Source organism: Styela clava, chromosome 9 (genome assembly GCF_964204865.1).
Source record: "Styela clava chromosome 9, kaStyClav1.hap1.2, whole genome shotgun sequence".
Classification (NCBI taxonomy): domain Eukaryota; kingdom Metazoa; phylum Chordata; class Ascidiacea; order Stolidobranchia; family Styelidae; genus Styela; species Styela clava.
Genome location: NC_135258.1, coordinates 4,293,398 through 4,316,000, shown reverse-complemented (window position 1 = coordinate 4,316,000; position 22,603 = coordinate 4,293,398). Strand labels below are relative to the sequence as shown.

General features: G+C 34.5%; 2 protein-coding genes across 2 annotated transcripts; both read left to right on the top strand.

The window, feature by feature from the left end:
* Positions 1–2,648: 2,648 nt before the first annotated feature.
* On the top strand, positions 2,649–4,200 carry LOC120339792 (interferon-induced, double-stranded RNA-activated protein kinase-like). Its single transcript, XM_078116111.1, has 4 exons — positions 2,649–2,688; positions 2,859–3,695; positions 4,004–4,139; positions 4,188–4,200. The coding sequence occupies exons 1-4, from the start codon at positions 2,649–2,651 to the stop codon at positions 4,198–4,200; spliced, it is 1,026 nt and encodes a 341-aa protein (XP_077972237.1).
* Positions 4,201–10,780: 6,580 nt separating this feature from the next.
* LOC144427237 (uncharacterized) lies at positions 10,781–17,333 on the top strand. Its single transcript, XM_078116110.1, has 5 exons — positions 10,781–14,179; positions 14,506–15,342; positions 15,420–15,555; positions 15,879–15,988; positions 16,555–17,333. Exons 1-5 carry the CDS (start codon positions 14,080–14,082, stop codon positions 17,295–17,297), a joined length of 1,926 nt encoding a protein of 641 aa, XP_077972236.1. The 5' UTR covers positions 10,781–14,079; the 3' UTR covers positions 17,298–17,333.
* Positions 17,334–22,603: the final 5,270 nt, after the last annotated feature.

The window sequence follows — 22,603 nt, the reverse complement described above, 5'->3', positions numbered from 1 at the left end:
GAACTCGTAATAGAACAAAAATAAGAAAAATTGAAATAAAAGTATGCACTAACCTGGTACACTTAGTACGTTACGGTGCCCGCCTTCTTGTTACACAAACTTCCGAATAGCCGATTATTCAGACTATACTCATTTTCCCCGATATACAAAGCAATGTTTACCATCACGTGTATCGATTAAAATTAAAATTTGTAAGCTAAGTTTTTAGAGCCTAAGAGCATGGAAAATTATGAATATTTTCCATGAGTTTTTTAGGCTTATTCCCCGATCAGCAACTAGGAAGACAGACACGAGTTAACTTTTTATTAACCTAACTAAGACGTGCAACTATATATTAAATTACATATATTCCACATAATTTCCATGGAATATGGCATTAGACAAGAAGTCAGAGAAGTAAATATGTGGATTTAGCAATGTGATGGCCCAATTTGTTTTCTAACACGATTTATATCAGTGAACATGGCTGAGAAAAGGCAGCGAGAACAGGAACTCAATGAATCAAGCACATTTTAAACTTTGAGTTTATATAACCCCCATCTAAACCTGTCAGTTTTGAACCTTTTATATCGCTTCTCCTTTTTTAGACGGCTAGTAAAATTTCAACTTTTGTTTTGAAATATTCCGGTTTGAACTGGCCAAACTGTAGAATTATAAAATTTGAGAGAAATCTGAAAATGCGGGAAAATAAAAAACCTGCGACCCCTGTTAAATCAGCATTGTTATGCAAGAGCGCCGCTTCTCTGATCCTATGTATTCTTTCTAAATCGTGAGATTTATGTTTTGCATTAGTTTTAATAATTGTGTTTCGAATCTCAAGTCTATAAAACTAGAATAGTTATAGTACTCTGAGTAGAATTGGTGCACTTTTTGCGACCTATAAAGCTTGTTGCAAAACACTTAAACAATATTTGTTCACACTAATAATTTCCATCACATAATACGGTCTTTTTGCAAAGTAAATTGAAAAACAATTGAAAAATTATTCTTACTTAAGATTTGATTATTCAAACTAATTCATTTTCATCCGACATACTAAGCAAGGTTGCTGGAACTTTACCATCACTTGGTATCCTGGTATCGATTCCACACAATTACAGTAAATTTACCGATTTGTTTTGCCCAAAGTTTAATCTATAACTTCTCCTCTCCGCGTATGTTTATTCTGAGATGCTGGGCTGTGTACTTACGTTCGTACGTAAATCCTACCGTAACGCATAATTACAGTCGTTACGGAACATACTGTGGAAAAAACACGTGTAATATCGCTGCTCTCTAGAGTGAATTCCAGGAGCAAAAAATTTATGATTGTGCCCTTTCGTGTTGCATAACTAATAAGTGATAAAAGTTGTTACTCATAGCCTAACAGCTTACTTCAAAACTTATTTTAAAACAGGCAATATTGGAATATTCTTCATGAGGTGTTTTGCGACGAACAAAGAAGCGAACATGAGTTGAATATGTAGGTTTAGCGATGGAAGGAACACGGGTCAAACTTATTACGCGCTATGTTATAGCTTAGAACTGTGTTTCCCAACCCGAGTCCGCGGTCTCAAATAAGTCCGCGGAGCGTTTAAATGAGTCCGCAGCGAGCCATAAATTCACTGCGGGTCGCAAACGTTTTTGGTAAACTTAACCATCAGCCAGCCAAGTTACGTTGGGATTTACATAAAATATAAAAACCAAGTTTATTCAAGTTTAATCGAGTCAATAATTACTGGTTACTGAGTAGGGCTGGGCTTATATTCGAATACATACAAACTATTAAAATAGCAAATATACTATTCGAAAATTTGGTAACAGGTGACGCGACAGGTCACTTGCGCGTCGCTTAATCAAACGATTGGATTACACAACTCACATCGATGAAAACACGAGTCGGCCGGCACAAGCGTGGATATTACCCGAGTGGTGTTTCTCGCGAGCTCGAATAATGAGGAATAATTTTTTTTCTGGTAGGTGTCTAACGGCGATTACAGATACGCAAGATCGCAAAAAAATATTTATCAAAGCTAAATATAATCGGGCAATATATTCTCATATTAATATGTTCGCAGATTGCCGTGGCATTTTAAAGAAGTAATGCTTTCATCTTGTCATAAGTAGACGCAACCGCGAGTGACCATGAACATAATTAAATTAAAATAGAAACACATTTTAAATTCTCGTTGTTGTCATAGATTGAATATTGTGCGACAGAAATGGCCATTCATACACTAAAAAAAGTCGGCTCTTTTAACAAACGCGCAATTGCGGCGAATCCATTTTCCCATTTTGAAATTCGTTAAAATTCTGTTGTATTTCGTTTTATTACTTCTTCACACAGAGTACGGTTGTAAAAAACGCACGTTGAGTCCGCAAAGGTTTTCGCCGGTGAGAAAATAGTCCGCGACCAAAAAAGGTTGGGGAACGCTGGCTTAGAACAAGGCTGGAATAAGGGAGGAACATGAACACAGAAAACCGCGCCCATCATGAAATTATATAACATCATCTAAATATGTATAGCAAAAGTCACTTTTAACCAAACATATCATTCCGTCTTTTGTATGACGGCTAGTGAAATTTTAACCTTTTTTCTCCTAGTAGTTAAATTTAATTTAGTTTAATTTACTTTGGTTGGAATTGTCAAATATGAGAAAAGTATGAAAATGGAGGAAAATAGAGAAAGTGAATCTGAAGATAGTGAAGGTTGGTTTGTATTTTTATTTCTTGCTCCCAATTGCCTCGTGTAGTTTTGAACAAGCAACCTTTCGATCACTATTGGGTGCTACTTGGTTAGTGATCTGCTTGGCAATAATTTATTTTATATCATAAATATATTAAATCTTTTTATTTTCTATTTTATTCTCCCTTTTCAGACTCGACCAAACTCTCCGATTCTATTTTGCTGTTTCGAGATAGAAAAATTTCAAACCATGGTGATGTATATGAAGGACAAATATCGAGTGCAACTTATGGAATTCGTCCGATTGCGATAAAATTCGTTCAATACAACAAACAAAGTGTGGAAGAGGCAAAAATTCTTTATCGACTGAACCCTCACACTCATGTAGTCTCTGTGATACATTCAGATGAATACCACCAAGGTCCAATGAAGTATATGTACATTGCAATGGACAAATGTAACCAAGATAACTTGAGAGGTTTTGTGGAAAATCGAAAGAAAGCCGAAATCCCATTCGATCCTGAACTTGCACTTGATTTTGCAAAACAGTTATTTGCTGGAATTTTGTACATTCATGATAAACTTGTGGTGCACAAAGATCTTAAGCCTGATAATGTGTTTTTATCCCTGGATCAAAAAGTTGTCAAAATTGGTGATTTTGGCATAAGTGAAGTCATAGAGTCAAAGACTCAAACAATTTACACCAGAAAAGGTCTCGGTACTGACGGTTACAGACCCCCTGAATCATTTGTGCCTGGATTTCCAACTTCTCAAAAAACTGACATATATTCACTGGCTGTCATTGTTTACTATGTATGGAGTGACGGTAAACATCCCTTTGGTGACGAAAGGGATCTATGGAATCATTTCATGAAAAATCATAAAAACCTGAACCTGGATGGACTTTTAGTTCCAGACAAAGAAGTTGCAAAAGATTTACTGGAATGGATGCTGCAGTTTGTTCCTCGTAAACGTCCAATGATAAACGAGGTTCTCTCTCATAAATATATGGCTCCACCGAATGTAAAAGGTAAGAAAAATTGATTGAAATGTAAATACATGGGTATTTTAATGGTTGGTCAACTAGATGTGCTGGGTATCGGGCCATTGACATATACATTGTAATTTAACTGCTATTTCTAATCTGCGCGTCGTGAAGTTTGCTATATTTTTTCCATTTCATTTTCCCCTCAATAACTTATAGCTGTGGTTCCCAACCTTTCAGTTATATTATTTTTTTCCATGTTTGGAAACGTTTTCTTATAGTAAGGGGTTTTTGAGATATTGCCCTATTGCTAACTGAAATTAAACACTTATCAAAGAAAACTTTCTGTTCAGGTTTACTATTCCGAGATCTACAGGAAGAATTTGCATCTGGCAGGTCTCAAACAAGCATCCATGACGAACTTTTGCTTCCACATTTTAAAAATGGAACTTTCAAATCAGATTTGCCAACAAAAAAGAAAACTACAAGGTTTGTGTATTTATTTTGCTGTATTATTTGAATATTACTCATTTGCAGTCTTCCTTCATGAATGTTCCCAACTTGCTTTTGCAAAAAGCCTGAGTTATAATTTTATCACGGGGGAGAAATAATTCGATAAACGGCTTAATCATATGGCATACCACTGCCTCTCGTTCAGTTAGCAGTCCATGTCGGGTATGGGATTAGTTAACCATTTATTTGTTTCAGATGCATGGGCTTTATAGTAGAGAAAGCCATGACCGACCGGTGGTTACATGTTACATGACCCCTATACAGCATTGAGAAGTCAGCAATTTGTTCGTTCTACTCGAATGTTCCTATTTACACATTCCAATAAACTTGGTTTCTAGCGTGCGAATTATCAAACAAGGGTTTATATAGGTCGTAGGAAATCGACCCATATTTTATTTTCGCGGTAGCAAATAGAACCCTTGTCTATTGAGCCAGCCATGTTTTGTAATTGTTTCACAAATTGTGGCTGTCTCACAAATATTTTCCGTGAACAATATATTTTAGATTTAGCAAAAATAGTTCCCACTGCAGAAGTATTTTTCCGAATGAGGCAATACCAAATCTAAAATAAACATAAATTCAAAATAAGAATCCTGGTCACACTTATCCTTGATTAAACATGTTGTTACGGATATATATATTCTTATTGGTGTATCTAACATGGCTGTTATCATGGAGGGATGGGCCATAGCAATAGGTAATAAAACTTATTCGTAACAATCAAATAACTTTTTCTACAAATACTAATCAATCTAATTTCAGTCATTCTTCACAAGTTGCAACTTCATTATCAAAGCTTGTTAATAATTTCCACTTTGCAAAATACCTTGAAGCCAAAGAAAAGAATAGAAAGGCAGCTCTGAACTCAAAAAGTAAGAAAGGTTTATTTCATTATTCCTTGTATTGAAGCGTATTAACTTTTTTTTTGCATTTGAATTTAACTCGAAAAACTCCAAAGTGCCTGCACATAAACCGCAATTAACGCAACGGTGACATTGCAAACTAAAGCTATTAGGGCTTGACATTTGTATTTCTTCAATTTTTTCTAAATATTATGACATATTGTGCCAAACTAAGAGTGTTTTGAACTGTATACTTACCGTGACCATGATTAAAATTGTCATTTGACACACAAGGTTTATTATAAATTGTTTTTTAATTCAAATAAATTTTTTAAATGTGACATTTCCAGATCGCATACAACTCACTGATGACATCTTGTGGTATAAAGACAATGTGGTTCATGAAGAATTGGATTTTACAGTTTACGAAGGTCAACAACAACTTCCAAATTCAGTTACAAAACCTTTAGCAATATGGGTGTGTTTTTGGGATAAACTCTTTCTTAACAACTTAGAAGCTCTTCAGCAACTTCCACCTCATCCAAACGTAATCTCTGTTATTGCTTATGGTCGTTGGAAGGAAACAAGGGAACGTTTTCTTGCTACTGAAAGATGCCAGTTCCAAACTCTTGATGATTATTATAAAGAGAGAAAGAACAACAAAATTCCTTTTGATCCTAGACTTGCTCTCATACATGCAAAACAGTTAGTTAGTGGTCTACAACATCTGCATAAACATAATACTACTCATGGAAAATTAGAAATATATTCTGTTTTCACTTGACATGCAAAATGTGAAAATTTGTTTTCAGATTTATTTTTCATTTTCTCTCATATATAATTCCAGATTTAAAAATGATATTTTATTCTTGGGTCACACCTTGTATAAATTGTGGTCTAATAAACAGATTGACCAAGGGCTAATCTTAGATTCTACAGTAGCTATGGATCCAAGTGCTTTACTGATTCCTAACCCTGACTTGGCCTTTGATTTGATCACAAGAATGACACACAATGATGAAGACCAACGACTAACAATTCAGCAGGTTGTTGATCATAAATTCTGGAAAAGTATCAAAATTTAGTTTTTCTTTCATTATTTATTTGTCTTGTGCATGTTCTACAGACTAAGTCAAGCTTCTTTTTTTAACTAGTAAAAATCAGTTAAAAAAAAACATTTTTTGATCAGAATGATGGGTTTAGCCTTTTTTGTTTAGACTACTTAGCTCATTTTAATAAATGTTTACCTAATCATCCAAACCACCCTTTACCAAACCACCCAGTCTTCCCAACTACTTATGGCCACCAGATCTACCACCTACTATTGGAGGCTTCAAATCGGTGGTCGCGCACTGGTCGTTCGATAGCAGATTCGTCTTCCGAGAATCGTACTTTGGTGACTTGTATAACCTTGACCCCTGTTTGTAGAAAGTTAATTATTTAAACTGCAGCGTGTAGACAAAAATTTCACATCATATTTCGTAAATTTTCTCACCGGCGTTCACCCATTTTTTTTTCACTCTAACAACGAGATGTAAAAGTCGCAGTGCAGAAAACTAATATTTGCAGAATCATGGAAATACAAATAAAAAGTTACATCTGTGAAATAAATTATATTGTATGTGTACTATATATATTTCCTGGTAACGATCGATGAATACTCGCTTTTTGAAATGAATGACAAAAAATCTACTTAGTGTCCAAGTTTAATCACAAAATTTGCAAAATAAAGGTAATTTTAAAATCAAGAATTTCACCTATTTGATATTTTTTGTAAATTTACTACGACGTTATAGAGATGTTTTAGCGTTTGTTTTTGTAAATTTATTTTACATCCATTCAAAGACTTTGACGAAGAAAGGAAGAGCTTCTGTAAGTACTGGTTTTAATTTTTATATTTTGTCGCGACAGCAACGTAATTATTTACGCAACGGTAGTGGCCGATTGTGCGAGCCTTGATCAATCGAAATGCGCATTGTATCGCTATAAAAATTCTTCATTAGGCGGCTCGTGTTGGATTAGCTGAAGTGAACAAAAGTTGTTTTAGACCAGAGATGCCTCCAGGGCGAGCGTTCATTTTTTTTGTCCGGGATAAACATTTTTTCCAATATGGAAGATTATAATACAGCTACCAATGTGTACCATATGTGCACCATACTTTCCGGAAACATATCAGCTTTCTTCCCTCTGGAAAATTTGTGAATCCCATCAAGACTAGTTGTTACATAAACTGGTTTTCAACAGCAAAGGATCAAGCAATCTTAGTGTTCCCAAAATTGAATAACATAGTCTTTATATAATTATTTGTCGGGAGTATACGCTATTAGACAGATTATTCTATAGTCACTAGGTTGGGTATGGGATCGTCTGGGGTTATCGGAAAGAAAGTCCTAAACGATTATTAGAACTAAAATTGAATAAATATTTTTATAGTATTACTGGGAGCTGAAAGGGGGTTATTATCCTTCTTCCTACCCACACGAACAATCCCACGCCATCTGTTTTGCACCGCAATAGTTCATACCGTAGGAAATGTTAAACTATCAACAGTTATGTAAATTTGCTTGCAATGCCGAACACAGCCAATATTAATTTATGTTAAAAATGAGTTGATTTATATCCTCGTTTTCAACAGTATACTCGACGATGTCTCGAACAGATATTATTATTACTTATGCTCCATTGAAGCGGAAGACTCGACGAAACAGTACAGAAAAATTGATCTGAAGACACCTATGAAAAGGAAATTGATCAAATTAACACAACAAAGGTAATCAATCGATTATTTTAAACAAGCTATTATTAAAAGATGCAACACTAGTGGAGTACAACATGTTTATTTATATTTTATTCATCAAAAATCTACTTAATTTCTTATCCAGTGGTTCTCTAACTTTTTATGACGCGCCCGATTTTTATAATTTGTCTCTCGCCCCACCAAAATAATAACCAGTTCACGATACATTACAAATAATAGATAGTAAGGCGAAAGTAATAAAATAAATAAAGAAATGTAAATATCAGAAATGAGGCGGACAAGATCGAATCTGATAAATATTTTTATTTAAAAGAAGGAGGTGAAGCTATGACGTTATCTGGAGACAGAGACGCAAAGACGAAAGATATTACGTCATATTCGGAGCATCACCACGAAGGCACACATACTGCCTGTCAAAAAGACTCCGGTGAGGTTTTAGAAAAAATACACAAAAAAATATGAAAAATTTTATAATTTGTGATTTGTGTGGATAGTTGGGGTTGGTAGAATGGAATCGTACATGCGGAGTGGTAAGTATAGACGTTATTAGGTAGAATTAATAGTATAAAACCAGTGATAAGGTGACGTATATATACATTTTTATATTTTTGCGACCATATTATTTTGGAGACTTAGTAGTATAAAAACCAGGGCGATCTAGAAGTATGTGAACCAATATGGCGGGAACCAGAACGTAGTATGTGTACCAGGTTAGTATGTGTGCCAAGTGACTCCCAAAGTATTTGTACCTGAAATTATGACCTAGCCCTAACCTGATATACTACGTTCCGGTGTCCGCCATCTTGCCACGTATATATGCATTTATATATGTATGCAACGACGTTATAAACGAGACATAGTAGTATAAAAAGCAGTAATAGGGGGGCGAATATTTATATATGTATGCAAAGACGTTATTAGGGAGACTTGGTCGTATAAAAACCAGTAATAGGAGACGTATATATATATATATACGTCTCCCTAATAACGTCGTTGCAAACATATATAAATGTATATATACGTCCCCCTATTACTGTTTTTTATACCACAACGTCTCCCTAATAAACTCGTTGCATATATATTCGAATATATATATATATATATACGTCTCCCTAATAACGTCGTTTTTGGATTTTATGAGCCTAAAAAATAAATTAGTTGAGTCCAGTGGGGTATCCAGGGAGGAGGGTATGGGGCGGGTGTTGAATGACGTGTAAATAAGTAAACTCGTTCTTGTATTTTGTTTAAGATTAATTTTAGTTAGACAACCTCAGTAATTGCGTAACTTGCACCGCAGCTAGCTAACGATATACGGCAGGGGTATGCAAGTACTAACGGTCGAGGTGAATTCTACAATTTTCTGAGTGATGGATTTTATGTTTTCAGTAATTTATGTGTCTGGAGGATCCAGGATCCAAGAATCCCAACTACATACCAAACACGAATTATCTAAATTTTCATATTTTTTTTGTATTTTTTCTAAAACCTTTTGGCAGGCAGTATGTGTCTCTTCGTGGTGATGTTCCGAATATGACGTAATATCTTTGGTCTTTGCGTCTCTGTCTCCTGATAACGTCATTACCTCTCCTCCTTTTAAATTAGTTGTTTGTTTATACAATGTAATCTATGACGTCTTGTTTTTGAAATGTCATTCCTACGTAAAGAGCAGTGAAAAAGTTTGTTAGTCGAATTTTTACATTTTTCCGTGAGAAAATAAATCCGGATAAAGAATAGGAGGACGTATATATATACATTTATAAGTGTATGCAACGACGTAATTAGGGAGACTTAGTATTATAAAAACCAGGAATAGAGGGACGTATTTATATATCCATATATGTTTGCAGCGACGTTATTAGGAAGACTCAGTAGTATAAAAACCAGGAATAGGGGGACATATATATACATTTATGTATGCTTTCAGCGACATTATTTTGGAGACTTAGTAGTATAAAAGCCACGTATATACGTTATATATCCTTTTCGTTCTATCAGGTGTCGATTGGCTAGTTCTTCTTGAGTGTTATGCTTGATTCCTACGACCATTGCCGACTCTCGTTGCTCGCTGCTCTCCGGACTATTTACGCTGTAATCCTCCTGTTACATGAGACTCACTTTTTCTTTGCCATTACTCTGATATCGCCTCTGTAACTCCCTACATGACACTCCTTCATTTTGTGTAAGAGAGCACTGCTTGCCACCTCGCTTGCCCTACCTACCATGCAATCGGCTCACTCATTATTTTTTACCCCATTGTTTTAGCCCTTATATCGATTTGGCTATGCCACCTGCGTCGTCTGCTGCTTTCTCGTCTCCTGCATGCCATTTGTCTACTTATTAATCCTATTTATTGCCTCATTGTTGACCATATCTATAAAGCCACTTGCTCGATTCTTGCGATCCTCGCCTGCTTTTCGCCCACGGACTCACTTATTACTACTCGCTGTTTCTTTGCTCCTCACCCTGACTGTTTTGCTCGATTCTTACTATATTTACCTATTCTTCTTGCTTTATAACAGTTACATTATTGATTTAACAGTAGACTGACTTGTGTCCTAATAGGAATTCGAACCCACCTCTGTGCACTTTAAACTAATCATACTCTTCAGCGATATCTACTGTTGGAAAATTACCATCATTCATTTCGATAAAAAAACGTTTTGGTTTAAAGATGAAAAGTGTTATTTCGACACATGAACTCGTCACAAGCATTGACGTTTCGTTTATTTAGTTTCGGTTGAAAATGTTGGTTAGCATGCATCATTCAGGATAGGATGGGATATTACCAATTTATTCTGTGTCGAGGAAGACGCTTCTATTGAAAATATGGTATTAATTTATTGTCGGTTTTACATTTTCACTAAAACTTTATCTTAAATGATAAGGCGTTGCAAATTTTGATCTCCAACTTCAATCAGTGATTTTCGACTCAAGTTTCCACATTCTTGGTAACAACTGTAGCGCCGGATAGGATTTACATATTCATCCTGGGGGACAGGAAAGTCGTTGAGATCGAATATTCACATGGTGAACCACGGACTCTGCTCCGGGTATCAGTCCATGTTGAGTATGGGATTGGTTAGCCACTTATTATTTGTTTCAGATGCATGAACTTTACGGTGGAGGAAGCTCTCGCGCATAATTATCGCCCACAGGACTCGAACCTGCGAATCCACGCAGGGTAATCAGGGGTGCAGTGGCAAGCAATCAAACAGTAATTTATTTTTCCACCATACTAAAGTACACTTCACGAATAAACAATACATAAAAAGAAGAAAAATATTAATTCAGAGTGAAGGGAGACGTGGTACAACATTACTGGTTATCGAGCAGCGACACCCGTGATTTTAATTCTAACAGTTATGAATAAATCCAACAGTGATTAACGTTGACAGTATATAATGAGCATACGTGAAATTGACATCCTAAGAAGATTCCGACTTGAGCACTAGAAAATGCTAAAGCATGCCAAAAGAATTAGGGACTGACATCCGTTGAAAGTATGCCAGAATATTTGGGAACTATAATTCTTTGAGAAAGTCTGAAAGTTTGGGAATTTGTTTCAAACTAATATTTGTGTCAGACTTTTGAAAAATAACAAATAAGGCAAGACCTTAACTATATATAGGATTGGACAAAAGCCACAGCGTGGTAAAATTTTTACTGACAACGCTATGTGGCAATGTAGACAATGAAACGCTCGTTTTCATCATCAAAAAACCTACGTTTCAACAAAATATGATAAAACGTAGAAACACCTAAACATGAGAGATATTGCTTAATTAGTTCCTCAGTCATATAATGTCTGCTCAAATTCCAGGATATGGCGATACAGATATTCCAACCATCTTCATTTTGCGTAGTGGTGTGGAAATAGCCGGTCTGATACGCCCCCAAGTGTTCAAATGAATGCAAGAGACATTGTCTTCGATGGTTCAAAATAATGGCAAAAAATAAAAATTCCGTTGTTATAACAGATTGTTCGTGCGTTGAGATTACAAGCGACTCAAAAACTTAGTTATTTTAGGTTGCAGTGATTCGAATCCGATCCGTGCATTAGGAATTTAAATAAGTTCGAGTCGTGGATGAACTAAGCATGTATTATTGTATTTAATGAATTATCAAATTAACAAAAATCTATTTTGTGTAAAATAAAACAAAAAGTTCTTCCTAAGTTAGACACTGGGTAATGTTGTATACTAGCCTGGTAATATCAGCGTAAAAGATTCAGTGACAGATTTCGGGGGATTTCATATACGCCCGCAATATTTCTCGTCGCTTGATCTCGGTATAGCTTGAATTAAGGTGAATAACAAGCAGAAAAATTTTATTTTTTTGTCGGACTTAGACGGAAGCATCGCAAGGCAAAAGATTGATTTTGTGGAAATATTTATTTGATTTCGTTGGTTAAAACTAAAGAAATTTTTATTCACAACACATATTCATAGCACTTACAGCTTTTCTGTTCAATTAGATATATTTGGCGAAAAGATGGGAATGTTTAACCGATCTTGTATATTAAATTTGAACTGCTAAGTTTCACCTAAGTTAGTAATGAACGAATTAAATAATGGCGATATCAGATAGCTGTACTAAATTTCTCCATAAATGGCAGCTCGTGGGGATGAACCAAGAATACAAAACAGTTTTACAAGGGGGGTTCCACATTTTGCTCCCAATAAGGATGAGAAAAAGCAGATATTGGCCTGAAAAAGGATTATATAAACACGAGAAAGAGTACAATAATACACTTATAACAATGCTTCGACTGTAGCTATAGTTGAAATGTAGAACCACATTTATTTCATGTCTTCTCACAGCATGGCAAATGACAAATAGATGGGATCGTAAATTCGAAAATAGCGAGGGCTTACACGTCTCCCATAAATAGTAATAAAGCGTTCCACGTATTTGCTCAAAACAACACCCAAGACAAACAAACGCGAGGTTATTTTTTATTTGCATTATTACCTCATTGGAGCTCAACAAACACTCGGTACAAACCACTGATACGTTGCCTGTACACGCCAGTAATTTCTACCACATAATACGGTCATGTTGTTTTCAGGTAAATTGAATGCTTAAGCAATTTCATAATATCCTCAATGAGGTGTTTTCGACTTTTGCTCTGAACAGAGAATTAGACATGAGTAGAATATGCAGGTTTAGCGATAGAAGGGGCACTGACCAATTTATTACGCGCTTTATTATAGCTCAGATTTAGAACAAGGACAAGAAAAGCGAGCGAAACCAGAAACGTAATGAATCGAGCACATTAGGAATTGTGAATTTATAAAATCCTTACCTAAACCTGTACAGCATAAGTCAGTTTTGACTCTTGTTTTGAATTTCTTCTTCAAGTAGTTTGTTTTCCATTTAACTTGGTTTGAACTGAACAAGCTGTAGAATTAACAAATTTGAGTGAAATCTGAAAATGGAGCGAAGTAAACAACCCGCGACTCCTGTTAAGTCAGCATTGTTATGCAAGCGCGCCGTTACATAATCCAATCTATTTTTTGAAATCGTTGGGTTTATTTTTTTCACTAGTTTTAATGTTTGTGTTTAGATTCTTAAGTCTAGACAAGTAGAATAATTATAGTACTTTGTGTGAAATTGGTACATTCTGTGCGACCTATAAAATATTTGCGAAACACTTAAACGATGTTTGTTCACCCCAATAATTTTCATCACATAATAAGGTCTTTTTGTAAAGTAAATTGAAAAACAATTAAAAAGTTATTCTTAATTAGGATATGATCATTCAGACCATATTCATTTTCATCTTCGGAACTTCACCATTACTTGGTATTCTAGTGTCGATATCACACTACAATCACAGTAAATTCACCATCTTGTTTTGTCCAAAAGTTTGAGCAATTCATTCTCTTCGCTACTGTTTAGTCAAGCGCTAGAAGGTACTTAGTGTGTATTTAGGTGCAACGTAAGGAGGCAGGCACGAGTTTATGACCTTTTGATAAACCAAACTAAGACGTGTATAACCAAACTACATAAATTCCACACGTTTTGCACAGAATATGGCATTAGACAAGCAGTCGTGGGTGTCAGGAGCAATTGAGGACATAAGATTTTGCTTTAATCGAAAATATTTGCACAAGGAATGAAATACAGTGAAGTTTCTTTGAAAATGCATGTATTAAGCATTGCTATTTCATGCTAACATTAACTTTCATTTCGATCGTAATATATCTCATTGGGTATAAAGAAAAACAAAAAAAAATACTGTTAAGGGTATTGGTTCAACGCATTTAAAATTTCTATAACTTGTGCGGTAACGAAGCCACACATGTGAACTGTTATGGAAAGCCTTGGTGGAACAACAAAGCATGCAATCGAGGAAAGTGGTGATGAACCACCAGCTAAGATCAGATGTACGGAAACCAACTTAACGAATACAGGTAAGACCTACTATGTCTGGTGAGGAACGAGTTATAACTTTATTAAGATCTTACAAACTGATGATAGAGGTGATAGTGGCGTACTTAGTTTATATTTATTTTTGATGAACCTATGAATATAAAAATAATATTGCAAGTCTAATTTGATATAACTATGCTTTAATTTGATGTTAAAAGAAATTAAACAATCATTTTCTCCTATTTGTATATTAATACTTTAAACTCATAACTTAAATATCACAGTCTTAAACTCTTTAATGCCACATTGTGGTCAAATGGTCTGTTGGGTGGAAATCTGTAAACCTTATCAAATTTTGTTTTTTCAGATTCGATCAAACTTTCCGATTCTATTTTGCTGTTTCAAGATAAAAAAATTTCGAACCATGGCGATGTATATGAAGGAGAAATATCGAGTGCAATTTATGGAACTCGTCCGATTGCGATAAAATTAGTTCAATACAACAAACAAAGTGTGGAAGAGGCAAAAATTCTTTACCGACTGAACCCTAGCACTCATGTAGTCTCTGTGATTCATTCAGATGAATACCAACAAGGTCCAATGAAATATATGTACATTGCAATGGACAAATGTAACCAAGACAACTTGAGAGGTTTTGTTGAAAATCGAAAGAAAACCGAAATCCCATTCGATCCTGAACTTGCACTTGATTTTGCAAAACAGTTAGTTGCTGGAATTTTATACATTCATGATAAACTTGTGGTGCACAAAGATCTTAAGCCTGATAATGTGTTTTTATCCCTGGATCAAAAAGTTGTCAAAATTGGTGATTTTGGCATAAGTGAAGTCATCGAGTCAAAGACTCAAACAGTTTACACCAGAAAAGGTCTCGGTACTGACGGTTACAGACCCCCTGAATCATTTGTGCCTGGATTTCCAACTTCACAAAAAACTGACATATATTCACTGGCTGTCATTGTTTACTATGTATGGAGTGACGGTAAACATCCCTTTGGTGACGAAAGGGATCTATGGAATCATTTCATGAAAAACCATAAAAACCTGAACCTGGACGGACTTTTAGTTCCAGATAAAGAAGTTGCAAAAGATTTACTGGAATGGATGCTGCAGTTTGTTCCTCGTAAACGTCCAATAATAAACGAGGTTCTCTCTCATAAATATATGGCTCCAACAAATGTAAAAGGTAGGAAAAAATATTATTTGAGATATTGTGATTGCTAACTGAAAGTTAACACTTATCAAAGAAAACTCTCTGTTCAGGTTTACTATTCCGAGATCTACAGGAAGAATCTACACCTGGCAGCTCTCTAACGAGCAGCCATGATAAACTTTTGCTTCCACATTTTGAGAATGGAACTTTTAAATCAGATTTGTCAACAAGAAAGAAAACTAAAATGTTTGTATACTTAGCCTGTATATTGATTTATTATATCTTACAAATATTTTTTGTGGACAATATATTTTATTTTAAAATTACCAAGATTAATTCCCAGGAGTATTTTTATTGACTAAGGCGACTGTTAATCTAAAACAAACTGCAAAATAACATAATTTTCCTGTCCTAGATTGAGCAGGAGGCTATAAATGTTTTTTATTGGTGTGTTTAACATGACTAATATCATGCAGGAATTAACCTTAGCAATAGATGAATAGAATATTATTATTGGCTGTGGTAGTCAAATAATTTTTTCAACTAAAACTAGCCAATCATAATTTCAGTCATTCTTCACAAGTTGCAACTTCATTATCAAAGCTCGTTAATAATTTCCACTTTGTAAAATATCTTAAAGAACAAGCAAAGAATAGGAAGGCAGCTTCGACCTCCGTAGGTAAGATAAGTTTATTTTAACAATGCTTGTATTTTTACTTAACATTTAATTTCCGGGTGTTTTGTATCCGATTTACCACAAAAAAACTATCTTGGATAAGAAATGATGTTATGTTTGCTCAAAATTTTTTTGAATAAATAATTCTGCCATCATGTACCATCAAAACCAAGTCTGTGCAAAAATATAACGCCAGTTAACTGCGACTTGGCATTGGCAAATTTTTTCTCGACTCGCAGTAACTAAAATAAAAAAAAGCAAAATTAAATAATACAGAAAATATTTTAAAAGTACTAAAATTGACAATACCTTTAAGAGACGGATTCTTGCACAAAATATCTTATCTTGGTCTTCGTACTGGTTTCATCTTTGATCAATATTTTGGTTTTAACATGAGGTAGTGTCGGAAAAGTTTTGCCACGACCCCAATTTTGCGCTCTCACGTTGACCCCTAGTTTGAAAAGTCCAGATTTAAACTACAGTAATATTTATTTTGTAAATCACTTAACTATTTTCTCCTTCAGATCAAGTTTTGTGTTTAATTTTCTTCTAAAAATATGACATTTTAGATCGCATACATCTCACTGATGATATCTTGTGGTATAAAGACAATGTGGTTTATGAATTTTCGGATTTCACAGTTTACGAAGGTCAACGGAAACTTCCGAATTCAGAGACAGAACCTTTAGCAATATGGGTGTTTTCTTCGTGGGATGCAGACTTTCTTTACAAACTAGAAGCTCTTCAGCAACTTCCACCTCATCCAAACCTAATCTCTGTTATGACTAGTGGTCGTGTGAATGGAACAAGTCAACATTTTATTGCTACTGAAAGATGCCAGTTCCAGACTCTTCATGAATATTACAAAGAGAGGGAAAAAAACAATATTCCTTTTGATCCTAGACTTGCTCTCGTACATGCAAAACAATTAGTTAGTGGTCTACAACATCTTCATAAATATAATATTGATCATGGGGAAATGGAGGGGAGTATTCTTTTTTCACATGACATGCAAAATGTGAAATTTAGTTTTCAGAACTATTTTATACCATATTACTCCTATGGATATAATCTCAGTATAAGTGATATTATTACCTTAGGGTATAACTTGTATAAATTATGGTCCAATCAACAGGAAATTCGTGTTTTTCAATATTCCTTTTCGCTTGCTTTTAATCCCAGTACTCTACTTATTCCTAACCTTCACTTGGCTGGTGATTTGCTCACAAGAATGACACACGATGATGAAGACCAACGACTAACAATTCAGCAGGTTATTGATCATGAATTCTGGAAAAGTATCAACATTTAGTTTTTCTTTTCATTATTTATTTGTCTTGTGCATGTTTTTTTTTTATATTTCCAAGTAGTATAAAAACAAGTAATAGGGGGGCGTATATATGCATTTATATATGTATGCAACGACGTTATTAGGGAGACATAGTAGTATAAAAACCAGTTATAGAGGGACGTAAATATACATTTACATATGCATGCAACGACGTTATTAGGGAGACATAGTAGTATAAAAATCAGTAATAAAGGGATGCATATATGCATTTATATATGTATGCAACGACGTTATTAGGGAGACATAGTAGTATAAAAATCAGTAATAAAGGGATGCATATATGCATTTATATATGTATGCAACGACGTTATTAGGGAGACTTAGTAATATAAAAACCAGTAATAGGGGCGTATGTATACATTTATATATGTATGCAACAAACTTAGTAGGGAGACTTGATAGTCTAAAAAACAGTAATAACGGGACGTATATATACATTTATAAATGTATGCAACAAATTTATTAGGGAGACTTAGTATTATAAAAACTAGTAATAAGGGGACTCATATATACATATATATATGTATGCAACAAACTTATTATGAAGACTCGGTAGTATAAAAACCAGTGATAAGGGGACGCATATATACATATATATATGTATGCAACAAACTTATTAGGGAGACTTGGTAGTACAAAAGTCAGTAATAGGGGGACTTATGTATACATTTATAAATGTATGCAACAAACTTATTAGGGAGACTTAGTATTATGAAAACTAGTAATAAGGGGACTCATATATACATATATATATGTATGCAACAAACTTATTAGGGAGACTTGGTAGTACAAAAGCCAGTAATAGGGGGACGTATGTATACATTTATATATGTATGCAACAAACTTATTAGGAAGACTTGGTAGTATAAAACCAGTGATAAGGGGACGCATATATACATTTATGAATGTATGCAACAAACTTATTAGGGAGACTTGGTAGTACAAAAGCCAGTAATAGGGGGACGTATGTATACATTTATATATGTATGCAACAAACTCATTAGGGAGACTTAGTATTATAAAAACTAGTAATAAGGGGACTCATATATACATATATATATGTATGCAACAAACTTATTAGGGAGACTTGGTAGTACAAAAGCCAGTAATAGGGGGACGTATGTATACATTTATATATGTATGCAACAAACTTATTAGGAAGACTTGGTAGTATAAAACCAGTGATAAGGGGACGCATATATACATTTATAAATGTATGCAACAAACTTATTAGGGAGACTTAGTATTATAAAAACTAGTAATAAGGGAACTCATATATACATATATAAATATATATATGCAGCAAACTTATTAGGGAGACTTTGTAGTATAAAAGCCATTAATAGTGGGAAGTATATATATATTTATATATGTACGCAACGACGTTATTAGGAAGACTTAGTAGTATAAAAGCCAATAATAGAGTGCGTATAGGGTATTTACACATTGATATATATATATATATATATATGCAACGAAAATAATAAGGAGATTTAGTAGTATAAAAACACTAACAGAGAGACGTATATATACATTTATACGTGCTTGGTGTTTCAAATCTAAAGTATAAAAAAGTAGAATATATACGGTACTTTGTGTTAAATTGTTTCACTCTTTGCAACCCCTAAAACTTGTTTCACCCGTACCCTCCATGCGGTATCCCCCCCCCCCCCCCCCAGTGTGGGAATATTTTTTGAATTTGTGAGTTAATGAAATCTATATTTACAACACGTATTTTTTACGCTTTAGTTTTCCCTGTTCAACTAGATATATTTGGCGAAGAGATGGAAATAGTCGACCTATCTTGTATATTTAATTTCAACTGCTAAGTTTCACCCTGAGCTAAGTTGGTAATGAACCACTCTAATAATGGCGATATCATTTAGCTTTACTAATTTTTTTTTAAAAGTAGCGGGATCTTGGAGATGAATCACGAATAATAAAACAGTTTTGCAAACGGGGTATCAACATTTTTCTCCGAATAAAGATGTGGAAAAGCAGATATAGGCCTATTTATTTAATATAAACATAAGAAATAGTACAATACACCTATAGCAACGCTTCGACTGTAGCCATCGGTGAAATGTAGAACCACATTTATTTCAAGTCTTCTTACAGCCAAGCAATAGACAAGTGGGCGTGAGCGTGTAAATTAAAAAATAGCGAGGGCTGTAGTATAGCCTCACATGTCTTCCATAAAGAATCATAAAGAGTTCTACATATTCTATCAAATCAACAACCAAGACAAACAAAACGCAAGGTTACTTTTTATTTGAATCATTACCTCATAAGCGCTCAACAAACGATCGGTACGAAGCACTGATACAATGTCTGTACACGCCTGTTTGAAACCTCACCACATAATTCGGTCTTGTTGTTTTGAGGTAAATTGAATGATTGAGATATTTCAAAATTTCCTCAATTAGGAATATGATTATTTAGACTAATTCATTTTCATTCGACATACAAAGCAATGTTGCTGGTACTTTACCATCACTTGGTATTCTGGTAACTATATCACACTAAAATCACAGTGAATTTACCAATTTGTTTTGCCAGAAAGTTTAATCTATAACTTCTCCTCTTCGCTGATGTTTATTCTGAGATACTGGTCTAAGTATTTTAGTTCATACGTAAATCCAACCGTAACACATAATTACAGTCGGTATTTACCTCTCATGCGGTATAGTTTATAACAGGGGTGGGCACAATTTTTTAGTATAAGAGCCGCATGCTGCAAGTCAGAACTTTAAAAGAGCCGCAGAATTTGTGAATTTATTAATATTATCGAAATACTATGAACAGAAAAGAAATTCACACAAGAATCTAATACCAATAAATAGATAAACAAGGCAACTATGTTTTCATCTTCGTACTTTTTTTTTTTTTTAAATTTTGGACACATCGCACAGTAACTTAGCTTAGACTAACTAACCGCAATCAAGCTGCAATATCGCCGACGCATCAATAAACATTGACCATTGTGACGAAAGATTTGCTGACTCGACTGACTTAAATTCAACGCTACAGCGATTTTCGTACTAAAACATAATTTGTCCTAATTATTGACGAAAACTTCTTTACGACTTTTATTAAATTGAAAGAGTTTACGTTAAAGTTTTTCTCTTAGTTAAAATTTGGATAATAATTTATGTTAGTGAGAAGAGCCGCACAAAAAGTCTGGCGAGCCGCGGTGTGCCCACACCCCTGGTTTATAAGTAATAAAATTTTGTAAGCTAAGTTTTCCAGAGTCTAAGTTATTATTTTAAAATTTATTTCAAATCAGGCAATATTGGAAATATTCTTCATGAGGTGTTTTAGACTTTTGCTGTGAACAAAGTAGCAGACATGAGTGGAATATGTAGGTTTAGCGATGGAAGTAGCAAGGACAAATTTACTAAGCGCTTTGTTATAGCTTGGCAATGCCGACGTAAAGGAGCAGGAAGAGGAACTCAATGAATTGATAACATTATGAATTATGAATTTATATATATACCTGTAGAGCAAAATTCTGGTTCAACCTTTCATATCGTTCCTACTTTTTAAAGACATGTATTGAAATTTCAACTTTTGTTTTGATAAATTTGAGAGAAATCTGAAAATGAAGAAAACTAAAGAACCCGCGACCCCTGTTAAATCAGCATTGTTATGCAGGCGCGTCGCTACTTTGATCATATGTATTCTCTTGGAATCGTGAGATTGAGATTTATGTTTTGCACTAATTTAATGTCCATAAAAGTAGAATAGAAATAGTACTTTGTATGAAAATGGTGCACTCTTTTCAACCTATAAAATTGATTGCGAAACACTAAAACGATTTATGTTCACACCAATAATTTTCTTCCCATTACACGGTCGTTTCGCAAAGAAAATTGAAAAACAATGACTCTTCGATACTCCAGAAGTATGTGGACCAAGATGGCGGACAGTGCAACGTATTAAGGCTAGCTAGGCCATAACTTCAGGTACAAATACTACAGGAGGCACTTGGCTAGTCCCCGAACTCGTAATAGAACAAAAATAAGAAAAATTGAAATAAAAGTATGCACTAACCTGGTACACTTAGTACGTTACGGTGCCCGCCTTCTTGTTACACAAACCTCCGAATAGCCGATTATTCAGACTATACTCATTTTCCCCGATATACAAAGCAATGTTTACCATCACGTGTATCGATTAAAATTAAAATTTGTAAGCTAAGTTTTTAAAGCCTAAGAGCATGGAAAATTATGAATATTTTCCATGAGTTTTTTAGACTTATTCCCCGATCAGCAACTAGGAAGACAGACACGAGTTAACTTTTTATTAATCTAACTAAGACGTGCAACTATATATTAAAATTACATATATTCCACATAATTTCCATGAAATATGGCATTAGACAAGAAGTCAGAGGAGTAAATATGTGGATTTAGCAATGTGATGGTCCAATTTGTTTTCTAACACAATTTATATCAGCGAACATGGCTGAGAAAAGGCAGCGAGAACAGGAACTCAATGAATCAAGCACATTTTAAACTTTGAGTTTATATAACCCCCATCTAAACCTGTCAGTTTTGAACCTTTCATATCGCTTCTCCTTTTTTAGACGGCTAGTAAAATTTCAACTTTTGTTTTGAAATATTCCGGTTTGAACTGGCCAAACTGTAGAGTTATAAAATTTGAGAGAAATCTGAAAATGCGGTACAATAAAAAACCTGCGACCTCTGTTGAATCAGCATTGTTATGCAAGAGCGCCGCTTATCTGATCCTATGTATTCTTTCTAAATCGTGAGACTTATGTTTTGCATTCGTTTTAATAATTGTGTTTCGAATCTCAAGTCTATAAAACTAGAATAGTTATAGTACTCTGAGTAGAATTGGTGCACTTTTTGCGACCTATAAAACTTGTTGCAAAACACCTAAACAATATTTGTTCACACCAATAGTTTTCATCACATAATACGGTCTTTTTGCAAAGTAAATTGAAAAACAATTGAAAAGTTATTCTTAATTAAGATCTGATTATTCGAACTAATCCATTTTCATCCGAGATACAAAGCGAGGTTGCTGGAACTTTACCATCACTTGGTATCCTGGTATTGATTCCACACTAAAATTACACTAAATTTACCGATTTGTTTTGCCCAAAGTTTAATCTATAACTTCTCCTCTCCGCTCCGTTTATTCTGAGATACTGGGCTGTGTACTTACGTTCGTACGTAAATCCTACCGTAACGCATAATTACAGTCGTTACGGAACATACTGTGGAAAAACACGTGTAATA